Source organism: Palaemon carinicauda, chromosome 6 (assembly GCF_036898095.1).
Source record: "Palaemon carinicauda isolate YSFRI2023 chromosome 6, ASM3689809v2, whole genome shotgun sequence".
NCBI lineage: Eukaryota > Metazoa > Arthropoda > Malacostraca > Decapoda > Palaemonidae > Palaemon > Palaemon carinicauda.
The window spans coordinates 159,267,993-159,285,942 of NC_090730.1; the positions used below are offsets into that span (position 1 = coordinate 159,267,993).

The window sequence follows — 17,950 nt, forward strand, 5'->3', positions numbered from 1 at the left end:
TATCTCTCCCCATTAATCTCCTCTTCTTCCTTTCTTCCATCTCTTCTCTTCTCCCTCCTACCCGCCACTCACACCACGTCGCCGCTCTCCTTGGTAGTTCGTTAGCCCTATGATATTTGCCATGTTTAATTCCTATGGTTTAATTGTTATTGTAGTTACCGTTCCTTTAATGTTTAGATATACTTAGACATGTAAGGTTTGATGCCTTTTGCGATTCGACACTCAGTTGGTTCCTTGTCGTCATTATTATTTAACCTTACGTTCCCTATGTCATTTGGCTGGTTGGTAATTGGACGATTACTTTATTATATCATAGTATTGTCGTACATGGTGATTGTATTCTCCTCATTATGTTATTAATTTATTGGGCTTGGAAGGCATTCTCTGGTACTTTTTCGCCGGCCGTCACAGGTCGACCCAGAAAAGGGATTTTGACGAAGGAAAAATCTATTTCTGGGGAGAGACCTGTGACGCCCGGCGAAACCCTTCCCGGTTATTTTTGTACGGACCCACCCTTTCCTTGCCAAGCCATATGTTCTTGCAGAAGGATGACCTGGTGAGCGCGAGTGGTAGGTGTCGGTAGGGTAACCCAACTGTATTCTCTAGGGCCTGTCACGGCCCTCCCACTTTGATGAAGGGATTATCTAAATGGAAGACAGCCTGTGAATAGTGTTTTACAAACGCCCTTGTTAGATATACGACACCAACAAGGTGCTCGCGCGAGGGTTGTAACCTCTGCATTCCATGCTTTTAATTTTCTCTGGTATATTTGGAAGATTTATATCAGAAAAAGTACAAAGAAGGACTTTTTCGCCGGGCGTCACAGGTCTCTCCCCAGAAATAGATTTTTCCTTCGTCAAAATCCCTTTTCTGGCATCCTGACATCGAAGGTCATTGACGCCGTTTCATTTCATGAACCTAAAGGAAATATAGCTAGGCTAAAGAGAAAGCCCAAATCTGGCACCACTGAAGAAAATAAGAGAGTTTTGTCTCCTACAGTGTCTTATCATCTGCATTTAAACTTCAACTTGCTTTGATTTCAAATGATGATCATATTTTAAATCCAAGACTAGCCTAAAAATATAACAGTGTTTTCAAATACCTACATAAAAATAATTGAATAAAAATTCATATTTTGGATATATCTACAAAAAATGACGCTTATACAGCAGGTACATCAAAAGCTGCCTCTTTGACATCTGATGATGCTCATTAAAATTTCAAGTCACCCTTTGCTATTAATTTATTTCTATATCTCTTATTTGAACCAAAATTTACTCTACAAGCTATAGGGCTACAATAGGGCTTGTTCTTCACTGAATACAGTATGAATAACAGACTATAATATTTAAGTCTTTTACTTATAGACAGACTTTTAAGGATAAAAAATAAATGTGTTAAAATACTCCACAAAAGAAAACTCATGGTGAGCTAGTGGCCGAGCTTGCAACTAAATGAAAACGCACCGTCCCATGGAATGATCATGTGATGTAAATGACCAGCTGATCTGACACATCACCAATAACAATAAAAATCAAGAACATTTACAATATGAAACACCATCTCCCAAATAAAAACAATATTGTTTAAGAGTGCTTACTTTTGCGAGAGGAAGGATATAAAGATACATACTACCTACTCGGTCTTGTGCCTCACAATCTAGATGACATGTAAATGTCCAGGAGTGTGGGAATGTAAGGGTTTAGCTATAGAAGGACCAAGCAATCCAAGAATCTGATATTCATAAGAGAGAAACTTGACTCTGTAAGGTGCAGTGAACATACAGAATGCTTACTGAAGAAACACTATGTAATTATGACTAAAGTACTAGGTCTAAGTTAGGTTAGTGTAAGCAACCGGACAGGCAAGACAGGCTTATCACCCACAAGAGAAGGATCACGGGCCTCAGAAAATGAAAAAAAAAAAAAAAAAGTTAAATATTAACTTGAAACCCAAAACGGTTCATCACTCACTTGGTTGGGAAGCTAGTATTGGTGTGACATATCAACTCCATAAAACTCAACTATTCTCGCTGTAATTCCACTTGAACTAAAAATTATTTTCCTCGGCCATTATGGACAAAGAACGGTAGTCGTTCTCTTTAAAACAGAGAAAATCTAATGCTGCGCATTGTATACTCTTCAGTTCCATTAACATCAACTTGGAACATAAATCATAAGAGGAAACATGAGATATTGCTACCCTCACAATAGTTACTTAAAACCAGTGCTTTCCCCATACAGAAATGCTAACCAAACAAGTAATTATTAAATTAAAAACACCTAACACAATCTGGAAGGGGAGATACATGTTGTGATGGGGCATTTATGAGCCAAGGAAATTAGCTAGGCTAAAGAGAAAGCCCAAATCTGGCACCACTGAATAAAATAAGAGAGTTTTGTCTCCTACAGTGTCTTATCATCTGGATTTAAACTTCAACTTGCTTTGATTTCAAATGATCATCATATTTTAAATCCTAGACTAGCCTAAAAATATGACTGATTTGAAATACCTACATAAAATTAATTGAATAAAAACTCATATTTTGGATATATCTACAAAAAATGACGCTTATACAGCAGGTACATCAAAAGCTGCCTCTTTGACTTCTGATGATGCTCATTAAAATTTCAAGTCACCCTTTGCTATTAATTTATTTCTATCTCTCTTAATTGAACCAAAATTTACTCTACAAGCTATAGGGCTACAATAGGGCTTGTTCTTCACTGAATACAGTATGAATAACAAACTATAATATTTAAGTCTTTTATTTATAGACAGACTTTTAAGGATAAAAAATAAATGTGTTAAAATACTCCACAAAAGAAAACCCATGATGAGCTAGTGGCCGAGCTTGCAACTGAATGAAAACGCACCGTCCCATGGAATGATCATGTGATGTAAATGACCAGCTGATCTGACACATCACCAATAACAATAAAAATCAAGAACATTTACAATATGAAACACCATCTCCCAAATAAAAACAATATTGTTTAAGAGTGCTTACTTTTGCGAGAGGAAGGATATAAGGATACATACTACCTACTCGGTCTTGTGCCTCACAATCTAGATGACATGTAAATGTCCAGGAGTGTGGGAATGTAAGGGTTTAGCTACAGAAGGAAAAAGCAATCCAAGAATCTGAGATTCATAAGAGAGAAACTTGACTCTGTAAGGCGCAGTGAACATACAGAACGCTTACTGAAGAAACACTATGTAATTATGACTAAAGTACTAGGTCTAAGTTAGGGTAGTGTAAGCAACCGGACAGGCAAGACAGACTTATCACCCACAAGAGAAGGATCACGGACCTCAGAAAATGAAAAAAAAAGTTAAATATTAACTTGAAACCCAAAATCATTCACTTGGTTGGGAAGCTAGTATTGGTGACATATCAACTCCTTAAAATTAACTATTCTCACTGTAATTCCACTTGAACTAAAAATTATTTTCCTCAGCCATTATGGACAACGAACGGTAGTCATTCTCTTTAAAACAGAGAAAATCTAATGCTGCGCATTGTATACTCTTCAGTTCCATTAACACCAACTTGGAACATAAATCATAGGAGGAAACATGAGATATTGCTACCTCCACAATAGTTACTTAAAACCAGTGCTTTCCCCATACAGAAATGCTAACCAAACAAGTAATTATTAAATTAAAAACACCTAACACAATCTGGAAGGGGAGATACATGTTGTGATGGGGCATTTCAACGGAAAACCGAAGAATGGGAAACTTGGCGTACCATTCAAATTGTAACGAGGCATTTGATGAAAAATTGAAGAATGGGAAACTTAGCATACTATACAAGTTGTGACGAGGCACTTCGACAGAAACCTGAAGAATGGGAAACAGCGTACTGCTTACCATTAACCGCTAGATTATCTCATTATTTTACTGGGGGCAAGTACCTTTTGAAAGGAAAGAAAACAGGAAACGAATGATAAAATTTTCAGGGTAAACGTAGATAAACCGAGCCTTTAGAGAAGAAGCAATATGAACATCAGGGGAGGTTCACAGAAATAACGCCATAAATATGATGAATCTTTTGCTAACATACAAAATATAAATTAGATGGACACTCAGACTCCCTGGAAATGTTAATCTATCAATAAGTATTAAGCAGTACTGAATGTTTCAGGAGTTAGAAATAGGTGGCAATGGCAAGGGTTAAAGAAACAGAGAAGTATTTTCTATTACATTGTATCTAAGGTCTTTAAGTTTTGAACATTTATGTATGCACCTTTAGGACTGCACTGTCAAAACTCTCTCAACTCGCACTAAATGAATTAGGTATTTAATAATACAGTATATCTAGCTGTTCTGAGAGAAAAAGTTTAACCCTTTTACCCCCAAAGGACGTACTGGTACGTTTCACAAAACTCATTCCTTTACCCCCATGGACGTACCGGTACGTCCTTGCAAAAAAATGCCATTTAAAAATTTTTTTTTTTGCATATTTTTGATAATTTTTTGAGAAAATTCAGGCATTTTCCAAGAGAATGGGACCAACCTGACATCTCTATGACAAAAATTAAGGCTGTTAGAGCAATTTTTAAAAAATATACTGCAAAATGTGCTTGAAAAAAATAACCCTTGGGGGTTAAGGGTTGGAAATTTCCAAATACCCTGGGGGTAAAAGGGTTAAGAATTTAATTTAAAAAATCACAGCAAACCAGCAGATAGAACTATGATCATCCATACTATAGAAATTATGATGCAATAATAAACATGTTACTCACGAAATGGGCCATGGAAATGCAGCAAACAACGTAGACTCCAGTCCTCCACATTTATCGATAAAAGCTTTAATGCTTGCCGGTGGCCACATACATTCCTCCCATGAATTAAGTGGGTGCACCTAAAATAAATTTTTCATTAGCTTTAAAATAAAATGTTAGAAAATGCAAAACTCTACTTTCCCTTATCTTTAATTATAGTAATGTAATGCTACAGCGGTTGTGATACAACATAAATTTCTCATATTTATCAGGTATGAAATAGAGCAGCAGTAGGGGATTCAGCATTATGAAGCTTTATCTGTGGTGGATAATGTGGGAGGGTGGGCTGTGACACCCTAGCAGTACCAGCTGAACTAGGTTGAGTCCTTTGTTAGGATGGGAGGAACGTAGAGAGTAGAGGTCCCCTTTTTGTTTTTGTTTCTTTTGTTGATGTCGGCTACCCCCCAAAATTGGGGGAAGTGCCTTGTTATATGTATGTATGTATGTATGTATGTATGAAATAGAGCAGTAATATTCTAGTGTCTTGTTAGGTCTTGGAACAAAAGATTTACATTTTATGTAGTAGCTCTACTTTTTTTTCCTGCTCATTTGTTTTCTCTTGGTCTTATCTTCTATTTTTGCTTTGCTTCATAAGAATATCATATAATTGAATATTTCTACCTAATAAGATTATACTTTGAATCTCTGAGGGCTTCCAAAATTCTATAACAAATACATAACCCTAGGACAGTTCACATTATTCCATCAAAAACAAAATCTATGAATGATTATCTGTAATTCCACCTTTAAAGACTAAAACATGAGGGGGTAGTGCACTTACCCTCTTCAAGCAACTTAATACTTACATCTCACTGACTAGCATTACCATTAGATATTACAAATGGTGATAATTAAGTTGTTCCATAGAATGAAAGGTTGACATTTTTCAAGCCTGTGCATCCATAAGCTGCTAACATTGAGTAATAGATAGCTAGGGAACAGACCCACAATACGACCCTAATAAAATCCTATTGAAATACGCCAGTCAAATGGTAAACAAAACTTTAGATGTCAATTACTCATTGGTAATAAAAAACATTGCTTTCAGCCTTTCCCTATCGTAAAGTGTAATTCTGTAATCTTCAACTTAAGGGGGCCCGGCTGGAATGCCAATATATGATGTATAAGAAGAAAAACACAAAATCCTGAAAAAAATTCACTGAGCTTCGTATGGCAATGGAGAATGCATATACGAAATATTTTGTTAAAATTCTTCTTGCTTTCATAGTTACAGGGTAATTAGTAAAAGTAACTCAATACACCAAAAAATTGTTCCCTACAAGAAAATGCAGTATTTCTTCTGCTATCGTAAATTTTGATAATTATTACATTTTAATGTCAAAGAAATTGTGAACAATGGCATCTGTATAGCTTCCACGAGTCACAAGACGATATATTACATGGTAAATTACATCCTGTGCCTTTCATTCCTACCACAAACCTCATAGAGAGTTCATGTCTGAGTTTGACATCTGACTTTCACTCATTTTTACTTTTGTTTTTCTCATTTTTTGGCAAGAATTTTATCATTTCAAAAAGTAAAAGACAATTTCAAAATCTTGCTAACATAAGGAAGAAGAAAATTCACTCTATTGAGAGAGAGAGAGAGAGAGAGAGAGAGAGAGAGAGAGAGAGAGAGAGAGAGAGAGAGAGAGAGAGAGAGAGAGAGAGAGTTTGCCTGACAGGAGCCAGAAGAAGCAAGATACTGAGCTAAAGGATCTTCATTTATGATTAAATTATAATAAATAACTTTGTCATCATTTATCAATATCCAAAAAAGAACATAAAATTCATAATAATCAGGATTTATTAATATTGTCTTTGTAAAAATACCATGAAAAACTTTGAATGACCTTATCCCAAAACTATAATTATTGACCTTCAAATTCTATCTTCTCCCTTAGTTTTAAAGATACAGCAATGAAATTAGGTATATATCTTAGAAAGACATTATAAAATGATCAAATGTTGCCTTTTTCCAATTTTTGTTTCATATATTTTTTTCTTAATCCCCCCCCCGGGTAATTCTACCTGGCGTCGCAAAACCGAAGGTCATAGGTGAAAATCCTATGCAGTTTGGAGATGTCCTAAGTCACCTTATTAAGTGGTATGAATGCCATAGTCCTGTCCTTAAAAAACGGCATTAGCCGGCCGGCCCGCCCTTTATAATGACAGGACTTCGACATTCATACCACTTAATAAGGTGATTTAGGACATTTCCAAACTGCATAGGATTTTTGCCTCTGACCTTCAGTTTTGCGATGCCAGGGCAATTTATCTTGAAAAATGTTATTTTTATAATAAAATAAATTTTTGAATATACTTACCCGGTGATTATATAAGCTGCAGCTCTGCTGCTCGATAGAAAACTCTACGTTCAAAATCCGCCAGCGATCGCTAAGCAGGTAGGGGGTGTACATCAACAGCGCCATCTGTCGGGCAGGTACTCAGTACTCAATGTAAACACAGAACTCAATTTTCTCCTCGGTCCACTGGGTCTCTATTGGGGAGGAAGGGAGGGTCCTTTAATATATAATCACCGGGTAAGTATATTCAAAAATTTATTTTATTATAAAAATAACATTTTTCAATATTAAACTTAGCCGGTGATTATATAAGCCGATTCACACCCAGGGGGGTGGGTAGAGACCAGCAATAATTGTTTACATTATTATGAGCTAAGGATTTTATATTTCATTTTAGCAGTTATTCAAAATAACAAACATAAAATAAATAAGTACCTGGTAAGGAAGTCGACTTGAACAATTACTCTGCCTTTTTAAGTACGTCTTCCTTACGGAGCCTCGCGATCCTCTTAGGATGCTGAGCGACCCCTAGGAGCTGAAGTATCAAGGGTTGCAACCCATACTACAGGACCTCATCAAAACCTCTAATCTAGGCGCTTCTCAAGAAAAGAATTTGACCACCCGCCAAATCAACCAGGATGCGAAAGGCTTCTTAACCTTCCGGACAACCCAAAAACAACAATAAAAAACATTTCAAGAGAAAGATTAAAAAGGTTATGGAATTAGGGGAATGTAGTGGTTGAGCCCTCACCCACTACTGCACTCGCTGCTACGAATGGTCCCAGGGTGTAGCAGTTCTCGTAAAGAGACTGGACATCTTTAAGATAAAAAGACGCGAACACTGACTTGCTTCTCCAATAGGTTGCGTCCATTATACTCTGCAGAGATCTATTTTGTTTAAAGGCCACTGAAGTTGCGACAGCTCTAACTTCATGTGTCCTTACCTTCAGCAAAGCTTGGTCTTCCTCACTCAGATGGGAATGAGCTTCTCGTATCAACAGTCTGATATAATAAGATAAGGCATTCTTTGACATGGGCAAAGAAGGTTTCTTAATAGAACACCATAAAGCTTCTGACTGTCCTCGTAAAGGTTTAGTTCGTTTTAAATAGAACTTAAGAGCTCTAACAGGGCATAAGACTCTTTCTAGTTCATTTCCAACCATATTTGAAAGGCTTGGAATATCGAACGATTTCGGCCAAGGACGAGAAGGTAGCTCGTTTTTGGCTAGAAAACCAAGCTGTAAAGAACATGTAGCCGTTTCAGATGAAAATCCGATGTTCCTGCTGAAGGCGTGAATCTCACTGACTCTTTTAGCTGTGGCCAAGCAAACCAGGAAAAGAGTCTTTAAAGTGAGATCTTTAAAGGAGGCTGATTGTAGCAGCTCGAACCTTTCTGACATAAGGAATCTTAGTACCACGTTTAAATTCCAACCAGGTGTAGCCAAACGACGCTCCTTCGTGGTCTCAAAAGACTTAAGGAGGTCCTGTAGATCTTTGTTGTTGGAAGGATCTAAGCCTCTGTGACGGAAGACTGATGCCAACATGCTTCTGTAACCTTTGATAGTGGGAGCTGAAAGAGATCTTTCTTTCCTCAGGTATAATAGGAAGTCAGCTATTTGGGTTACAGAGGTACTGGTCGAGGATACTGATACTGACTTGCACCAGTTTCGGAAGACTTCCCACTTCGACTGGTAGACTCTAAGAGTGGATGTCCTCCTAGCTCTAGCAATCGCCCTGGCTGCCTCCTTCGAAAAGCCTCTAGCTCTAGAGAGTCTTTCGATAGTCTGAAGGCAGTGGAGGCCTTGGTGTACCTTCTTTACGTGTGGCTGACGTAGAAGGTCCACCCTTAGAGGAAGAGTTCTGGGAACGTCCACCAGCCATTGAAGTACCTCGGTGAACCATTCTCTCGCGGGCCAGAGGGGAGCAACTAACGTCAACCTTGTCCCTTCGTGAGAGGCGAACTTCTGCAGTACCTTGTTGACAATCTTGAACGGGGGGAATGCATAAAGGTCTAGATGTGACCAATCCAGTAGAAAGGCATCTATATGAACTACTGCTGGCTCCGGGATTGGTGAGCAATATATTGGGAGCCTCTTGGTCATCGAGGTTGCGAAGAGATCTATGGTAGGCTGGCCCCATGTGGCCCACAGTCTCTTGCACACATCCTTGTGTAGAGTCCATTCTGTTGGAATGATTTGTCCCTTCCGACTGAGGCAATCTGCCATGACATTCAAGTTGCCTTGGATGAACCTCGTTACTAGAGAAAGGTTTAGATCTTTTGACCAGGTGAGGAGGTCCCTTGCGATCTCGTACAACGTCATAGAATGGGTCCCTCCTTGCTTGGAGATGTACGCCAAAGCCGTGGTGTTGTCCGAGTTCACCTCCACCACTTTGCCTTGAAGGAGGGACTTGAAGCTTTTCAAGGCCAGATGAACTGCCAGTAGCTCCTTGCAGTTGATATGTAACGTTCTTTGATGCGAGTTCCAAGTTCCCGAGCATTCCCGACCGTCTAATGTCGCACCCCAGCCCGTGTCCGATGCGTCCGAGAAGAGAACGTGGTTGGGGGTCTGAACAGCCAGGGGCAGACCCTCTCTGAGGCTGATACTGTCCTTCCACCAAGTCAGGGACGACTTCATCTTCTCGGAAATGGGGATCGAGACCGCTTCTAGCGTCTTGTCCTTTTTCCAGTAAGCAGCTAGGTGAAATTGAAGGGGACGGAGGTGTAGTCTCCCTAACGAAACGAACTGTTCCAGGGAAGATAGCGTCCCTATCAGACTCATCCACTGTCTGACTGAACATCGTTCCCTCTTCAGCATGTTCTGGATGCATACCTGGGCTTGACTTGTTCTGGGGGCCGACGGAAAAGCCTGAAAAGTTTGACTGTGAATCTCCATCCCTAAATACACAATAGTTTGGGATGGGACCAGTTGAGACTTTTCTATATTGACCAGGAGACCCAATTCCTTGATCAGATCTAGAGTCCACTTTAGATTCTCCAGACAGCGACGACTGGAAGAGGCTCTTAGAAGCCAGTCGTCCAAATAGAGGGAGGCTCTGATGTCCGCTAAATGAAGGAATTTGGCTATATTCCTCATCAGCCTCATAAATACAAGAGGAGCTGTGCTTAGGCCAAAGCACAGGGCTTGAAATTGGTAGACAACCTTTTCGTAAACGAACCTCAGAAAAGGTTGGGAGTCTGGGTGGATGGGGACGTGAAAGTATGCGTCCCTTAGGTCTAAAGAGACCATCCAGTCTTCCTTTCTGACCGCTGCTAGAACAGACTTTGTGGTCTCCATGGCGAACGTCTGCTTTGTGACAAAGACATTCAGCGCACTGACGTCTAGCACCGGCCTCCACCCTCCTGTCTTCTTTACCACTAAGAAGAGACGGTTGTAGAAGCCCGGGGATTGATGGTCCCGGACTTTGACTACCGCTCCCTTTTCTAGTAAGAGAGACACCACCTGCTTCAAAGCTCGTCTCTTGTCTTCTTCTCTGTACCTGGGAGAGAGATCGATGGGACACGTTGCTAGAGGGGGTTTGCGTACAAACGGGATCTTGTACCCTTCTCTGAGCAGCTTCACAGATTGTGCATCTGCGCCTCTTGCCTCCCAGGTCTGCCAGAAGTTCTTGAGTCTGGCTCCCACTGCTGTCTGAAGAAGGAGGCAGTCAGACTCTGCCTTTAAAGGACTTGGTACCTTTCTTCTTCCCACGTCTCCCTTCGGCACGAGCACCTCCTCTGCTGGAGGCTCTGCCACGAAAGGGCGGAATGAACCTGGACGCTGGAGTGTCCATCCTGGGTCTTGACACAGAAGGCAAAGGGGTGGCTTTGCGGGCAGAGGACGCAACCAGGTCATGGGTGTCCTTCTGAATCAAAGAGGCAGCTATCTCCTTAATCAAGTCCTCTGGAAAAAGGCACTTTGAGAGGGGAGCAAAAAGGAGTTCAGATCTCTGACATGGTGTTACTCCAGCTGACAGGAAAGAGCAAAGGTTCTCCCGTTTCTTGAGGACCCCGGATACGAACGAAGCCGCAAGTTCACTAGATCCGTCTCGTATGGCCTTGTCCATGCAGGACATTATGAGCAAGGAAGATTCCTTGTCAGACGGGGAGATCTTCCTGCTCAAAGCTCCCAGACACCAGTCCAAAAAGTTAAAGACCTCGAAGGCTCTAAACACTCCTTTCAACAGATGGTCTAAGTCCGTAGGAGACCAGCATATCTTAGAGCGTCTCATGGCTAGCCTGCGGGGAGAGTCTACCAGGCTTGAGAAGTCGCCCTGGGCAGAGGCAGGAACTCCCAAGCCGAGAACTTCTCCCGTGGCATACCAGACGCTCGATCTGGAAGAGAGTCTCGCAGGGGGAAACGAAAACGCTGTCTTCCCTAGGTCCTTTTTGGACTGCATCCAGTCTCCTAAAACTCGTAAAGCTCTCTTGGACGAGCGGGCGAGGACGAGTTTCGTAAAGGCAGGCGCGGATGACTGCGTACCTGAAGCAAACTCTGATGGAGGGGAGCGTGGAGCCGCAGACACAAACTGGTCCGGATACATCTCTTTGAACAGAGCAAGAACTTTTCTAAAGTCCAAAGAGGGTTGCGTGGTCTTGGGTTCGTCAAGGTCCGTATGTGGGTCATCTATGTGTGCCGCGTCGTCATCATCAGAGAGTCCATCATCTGAGAACTGAGGAGGAAGCGGCAAAGGAGTAGGAATCGGCTGGTCAGCTGAGTCCGGCAGCACGGGTGCACGCGTGACTGAACCGGACGCAACGTCATGGAACTGTTGCCCAGTCTGTGAACTGGCAACAACCATAGCAGCGCGGGGACGCATAGCGTCTACTCCAGACTGTGTAGTCTGATGTGGGCGAGCAGAGGTAACCACAATGGGTTGCGGAGGTTGACGCACCGCGTCAAAACAAAACAACTTAGACTGTTGTTGTACCTCGCGAACGTCAACGGAAGGTTCCGTGCGTCGCTGAACGTCAACATGCGGCTGGCAGCGCATGGGTGGCGGGACTCTCTCAGCTGGAGTGCGGCCGAAGGTCGCCTCAGCGTCCACAGGACGCACAACCGTGGGTGGTTGTAGGCTAGAGGTTGGTGCAGCGTCAACCTTCTCCGCACGAAAGTCCTGCATCAATGACGTTAACTGAGCCTGCATGGTCTGCAGCAAAGACCACTTAGGGTCTACAGGAGCAGGTGCAGCAACAGACGGTGTGACTGCCTGATGCGGTACCGCTTTGCCTCTCTTAGGAGGTGAGCAGTCGTCGGAAGACTGCAGCGAGTCCGAACTGACCCAGTGGCTACAACTGGGCCGTTGGACTTGCGCGGAAGGGACCGACTTGCGCTTAAGAGGCCGCGAGACCTTGGTCCATGGTTTCTTAAGAGAAACCTCTTCCGCAGACGAGGAATAAATGGGCTCTCTCGTCTTTGTGTGGGTGGGGCGATCTTGGGTAGATACGCCCGAAACCACGGAGGGAACGTCTGTTCGCTGATTAAAGCCTCTCGAACCCTTTGGTCGTACGACATTGCTTCTCCCCTGGGCTTGGGAGCTTGCAAGAGGTCCCGGACTGGGAGGACGACAGGCACGAACAGACGAACCCTCAAGCGCAACACTATCCACAACACTATCACTCACTTTATCACTACCCACTGCACTCTTACACTTCAGTTCCTTGACGTCTGCCATGAGCTGGTTGCGGTCACTAGCCAAGGACTCGACTCTCTCACCCAAAGCTTGGATGGCACGCATCATATCTGCCATCAAAGGTTCCTGAGTGCTAGAAGGGGGATCAGGAGCAACCACTACAGGGGAAGGAATAGGTTGTGGGGCATGAGGAGAGGAAAATTCAACGGAGCGAGACGAACTTCTCCTGACTCTATCTCTCTCTAGCCTACGTGTATATTTAAGGAATTCGATAAAATCGAATTCCGAAAGCCCAACGCATTCCTCACATCGATCTTCCAATTGGCAGGTTTTATCCCGACAATTGGAACAAACGGTGTGAGGATCGATAGAGGCCTTCGGAAGACGCCTTGAACAGTCCCTAGCATTACACTTCCTGAATTTAGGGACTTGAGAAGGGTCAGCCATTTTGAATTAGTCAAGTGGGGAATTCAAAAACTATCCAAAGTCATCAACAAATAATCCGATATCAACAAAAGAATGCAAGGATGTATTGAAGATAAAGCCTGCAAAGCGAAAGCTCAAAACCAGAAATGTGTACTTCACCAAAAAGATGTGAAAACCAATCCAGTTAGCAACAGCGAATTAGTAGGTCTTGCCGGTAGCACGACAGAGAGAAAATTGAGTTCTGTGTTTACATTGAGTACTGAGTACCTGCCCGACAGATGGCGCTGTTGATGTACACCCCCTACCTGCTTAGCGATCGCTGGCGGATTTTGAACGTAGAGTTTTCTGTCGAGCAGCAGAGCTGCAGCTTATATAATCACCGGCTAAGTTTAATATTGAAAATTAGTGTTTTTCAAATTCTATCACATCCCTTGATAATTATTACTAAGATCTGGGATTGCCACCCTATATAGACCTGATATGTACCTCCAATAATATGAAAAGTTTTTTTTTCGAAAGGTAATTTTTTTGCCAGATATGAATTTTTTCATTATGGTAAAAAAATAAACCCTAAATATCAGGGGCGAGAGAAGTCGTATTTTTACATCAACATTTTTTCATAAATATCGTGAAATTAACACTTTAATATGCAGTGCAGATGATTATTTTTTGTGCAATATCTGAATATTGTGGAAATATGTTATTTTTATTAGTAAAATAAATTTTTGAATATACTTACCCGATAATCATGTAGCTGTCAACTCCGTTGCCCGACAGAATTCTATGGAGGGATACGCCAGCTATCACAATACTAGAAGGGGGTGTACTTACCAGCGCCACCTGTGGCCAGGTACTCAAGTACTTCTTGTTGACACCTCCTCAATTATTCCTCGGTCCACTGGTTCTCTCTGGGGAGGAAGGGAGGGTCGATTAAATCATGATTATCGGGTAAGTATATTCAAAAATTTATTTTACTAATAAAAATAACATTTTTCAATATTAAACTTACCCGATAATCATGTAGCTGATTCACACCCAGGGGGGTGGGTGAAAACCAGTGTACAAGATTAAAGGATAGCTAAGTATCCCATATTTCATATAACAGTTATCTCAAATAACAATGAAATAATAAGTACCTGGTAAGGAAGTCGAATTGAACCGTTACTCTGCCTCTTTTTTAAGTTCGTCTTCCTTACTGAGCGCAGCGTTCCTCTTGGAGGCTGAATCAACCCAAAGGTGCCAAAGTATATGGGGTTGCAACCCCTACTAAAGGACCTCTACAAAACCTCTAACCCAGGCGCTTCTCAAGAATGAATAGACCACCCGCCAAATCAAAAGGATGCGGAAGGCTTCTTAGCCTACCGTAACAACCATAAAAACAACAATAAAAGCATTCAAGAGAAAGGTTAAAAAAGGTTATGGGATTAAGGGAATGTAGTGGCTGAGCCCTCACCTACTACTGCACTCGCTGCTACGAATGGTCCCAGGGTGTAGCAGTTCTCGTAAAGAGACTGGACATCTTTCAGATAAAATGATGCAAACACTGACTTGCTCCTCCAATAGGTTGCATCCATTATGCTCTGCAGAGAACGGTTTTTATTAAAGGCCATCGAAGTAGCTACGGCTCTTACTTCGTGGGTCCTTACCTTCAGCAATGCAAGGTCTTCCTCCTTTAAGTGAGAGTGGGCTTCTCTAATCAGAAGCCTTATATAATATGAAACCCCATTCTTGGACATGGGCCTCGAAGGTTTCTTGATGGCACACCATAAGGCTTCTGACTGTCCTCGAAGAGGTTTAGACCTCTTAAGATAAAATTTGAGAGCTCTGACAGGGCAAAGAACTCTCTCTAGTTCGTTACCTAGCATGTTGGAGAGGCTAGGTATTTCAAACGATCTAGGCCAAGGACGTGAAGGAAGTTCGTTCTTTGCTAGGAATCCAAGCTGAAAAGAACATGTTGCAGATTCGGTCGTGAAACCAATGTTCTTGCTGAAGGCATGAACCTCACTGACTCTCTTAGCTGTTGCAAGGCAGACGAGAAAGAGAGTCTTGAGGGTAAGGTCCTTGAAGGAAGCTGACTGGAGAGGTTCGAACCTAGGAGACATAAGGAACCTTAAGACTACGTCTAGGTTCCAGCCTGGAGTGGATAGACGACGCTCTTTAGACGTCTCAAAAGACTTAAGAATGTCTTGAAGGTCCTTGTTGGAAGAAAGGTCCAAACCTCTGTGGCGGAGAACTGAAGCCAACATACTCCTATATCCTTTAATCGTAGGGGCTGAAAGGGATCTCCCATTCCTAAGATGTAGAAGGAAGTCAGCTATTTGGGTCACAGAGGTATTGGTAGAGGATATTGAATTGGCTCTACACCAGCTTCGGAAGACCTCCCACTTAGACTGGTAGACTCTACGAGTGGAAACCCTTCTCGCTCTGGCAATCGCACTGGCTGCCTCCTTCGAAAAGCCTCTAGCTCTAGCGAATCTTTCGACAGTCTGAAGGCAGTCAGCCGAAGAGCGTGGAGGTTTGGGTGCAACCTGTCTACGTGAGGTTGACGTAGAAGGTCCACTCTTAGAGGTAGAGTCCTGGGGATGTCGACTAGCCATTGAAGTACCTCTGTGAACCATTCTCTTGCAGGCCAAAGGGGAGCAACCAGCGTCAGCCGTGTCCCTTCGTGCGAGAGGAATTTCTGCAGAACTTTGTTTATTATCTTGAACGGTGGGAATGCGTACAGGTCGAGATGGGACCAGTTCAGTAGAAAAGCATCCACATGAACTGCTGCAGGGTCTGGAACAGGGGAACAGTACAGCGGAAGTCTCTTGGTTATGGAGGTGGCAAACAGATCTATGGTAGGTTGACCCCACAAGGTCCAAAGTCTGTTGCACACACTCTTGTGGAGGGTCCATTCCGTGGGAATGACCTGATTCCTTCTGCTTAGGCGATCTGCTGAGACGTTCATATCGCCCTGAATGAACCTCGTGACCAGAGTGAGGTTTAGACCTCTTGACCAAATGAGGAGGTCCCTTGCGATCTCGTATAGGCTCCTCGAATGGGTCCCTCCTTGCTTGGAGATGTAAGCCAAGGCTGTGGTATGTCTGAGTTCACCTCCACCACTTTGCCTAGCAGGAGGGACTTGAAGTTCAACAGGGCTAAATGAACTGCTAGTAGCTCCTTGCAGTTGATGTGGAGTAATCCCTGTTCTTCGTTCCACGTTCCCGAGCATTCCCGTCCGTTCAAGGTCGCACCCCAGCCCGAGTCCGATGCATCTGAGAAGAGATGAAGATTGGGGGTCTGAATAGCCAACGATAGACCCTCCCTGAGAAGGAGGTTGTGCTTCCACCACAGGAGAGTGGTCTTCATCTCTTGGGTGATTGGGATAGAGACTGCTTCGAGAGTCGAACCCTTGTCCCAATGAGCTGCAAGATGGAATTGAAGAGGGCGGAGGTGGAGTCTCCCTAGCTCGACGAACAGGGCCAGTGATGAAAGGGTCCCTGTGAGACTCATCCACTGTCTCACCGAGCAACTGCTCCTCTTCAGGCATGCTCATGATGCACTCTAGGGCTTGGCTTATCCTGGGGGCCGAAGGAAAAGCCCGAAATCCTGACTCCGAATCTCCATTCCCAGGTACACAATGGATTGGGAGGGAATGAGTTGAGACTTTTCTATGTTGACTAATAGGCCCAGTTCTCTGATTAAGTCTAAAGTCCAATTGAGATTCTCCAGACAGCGACGACTCGTGGAGGCTCTCAACAGCCAGTCGTCCAAGTAGAGGGAGGCTCTGATGTCCGATAAGTGTAGGAATTTTGCTATATTCCTCATCAGATGAGTAAAGACCATAGGAGCTGTGCTTAGGCCAAAACACAGGGCTTGGAATTGGTAGACAACCTTTCCGAAAACGAATCTCAGGAAAGGTTGGGAGTCTGGATGAATAGGAACGTGAAAGTAGGCATCTTTCAATTCCAACGAGACCATCCAGTCCTCCTGCCTGACCGCTGCTAAGACCGACTTCGTCGTCTCCATCGTGAACGTCTGCTTGGTGACATACGCGTTGAGCGCGCTGACGTCCAGCACCGGTCTCCAACCTCCTGTCTTCTTGGCCACAAGAAAGAGACGGTTGTAGAAGCCCGGGGATTGATGGTCCCGGACTATAACCACTGCCTTCTTCTGCACAAGTAGCGACACCTCCTGGTGCAATGCTAGCCTCTTGTCCTCTTCTTTGTAGTTGGGAGAGAGGTTGATGGGTGATGTGGTCAGAGGTGGTTTTGAGGCAGAATGGAATCCTGTAACCGTTCCTCAGCCAACTGACAGACTGGGCGTCTGCACCTCTCTTCTCCCAGGCTCGCCAGAAGATCTTGAGCCTGGCTCCTACTGCTGTCTGGAGATGCGGAGAGTCAGTGTTTACCTTTAGATGTCCTGGAGCCTTTCCTGGACTTGCTCCTGAAAGAGTCTGAACGGGAGCTTCCTCGGCTGGGGGCTCTACCACGAAAGGGCGGTATGAACCTCGTCGCAGGGGTATCAGCCACTGGTGAGCGATAAGTCTTGGGACTGAGGTAAGTAACCTTAGACTTACGAGCCGATGAGGCTACAAGATCGTGTGTGTCCTTTTGTATCAGGGCAGCAGACAAGTCCTTAACCAGCTCTTCAGGGAAGAGGAACTTCGAGAGCGGAGCAAAAAGGAGTTGTGACCTTTGGCAAGGTGTAATGCTGGAGGAAAGGAAGGTACACAGCTGTTCCCTTTTCTTCAAAACCCCTGATACAAACATCGACGCAAGCTCACCAGATCCATCCTAATGGCCTTATCCATGA

At 43.3% G+C, this 17,950-nt stretch overlaps 1 protein-coding gene across 1 annotated transcript in view; it reads right to left on the reverse strand.

Moving 5' to 3' along the window:
• Positions 1-4,879, reverse strand: part of LOC137642254 (tudor and KH domain-containing protein homolog) — a 57,956-nt gene extending 53,077 nt beyond the window's left edge. The window contains exon 1 of the mRNA XM_068374782.1: positions 4,752-4,879. Coding sequence (XP_068230883.1) covers positions 4,752-4,840 — 89 coding nt within the window. The 5' untranslated portion in view covers positions 4,841-4,879. The remainder of the gene's footprint in view (positions 1-4,751) is intronic.
• Positions 4,880-17,950: the final 13,071 nt, after the last annotated feature.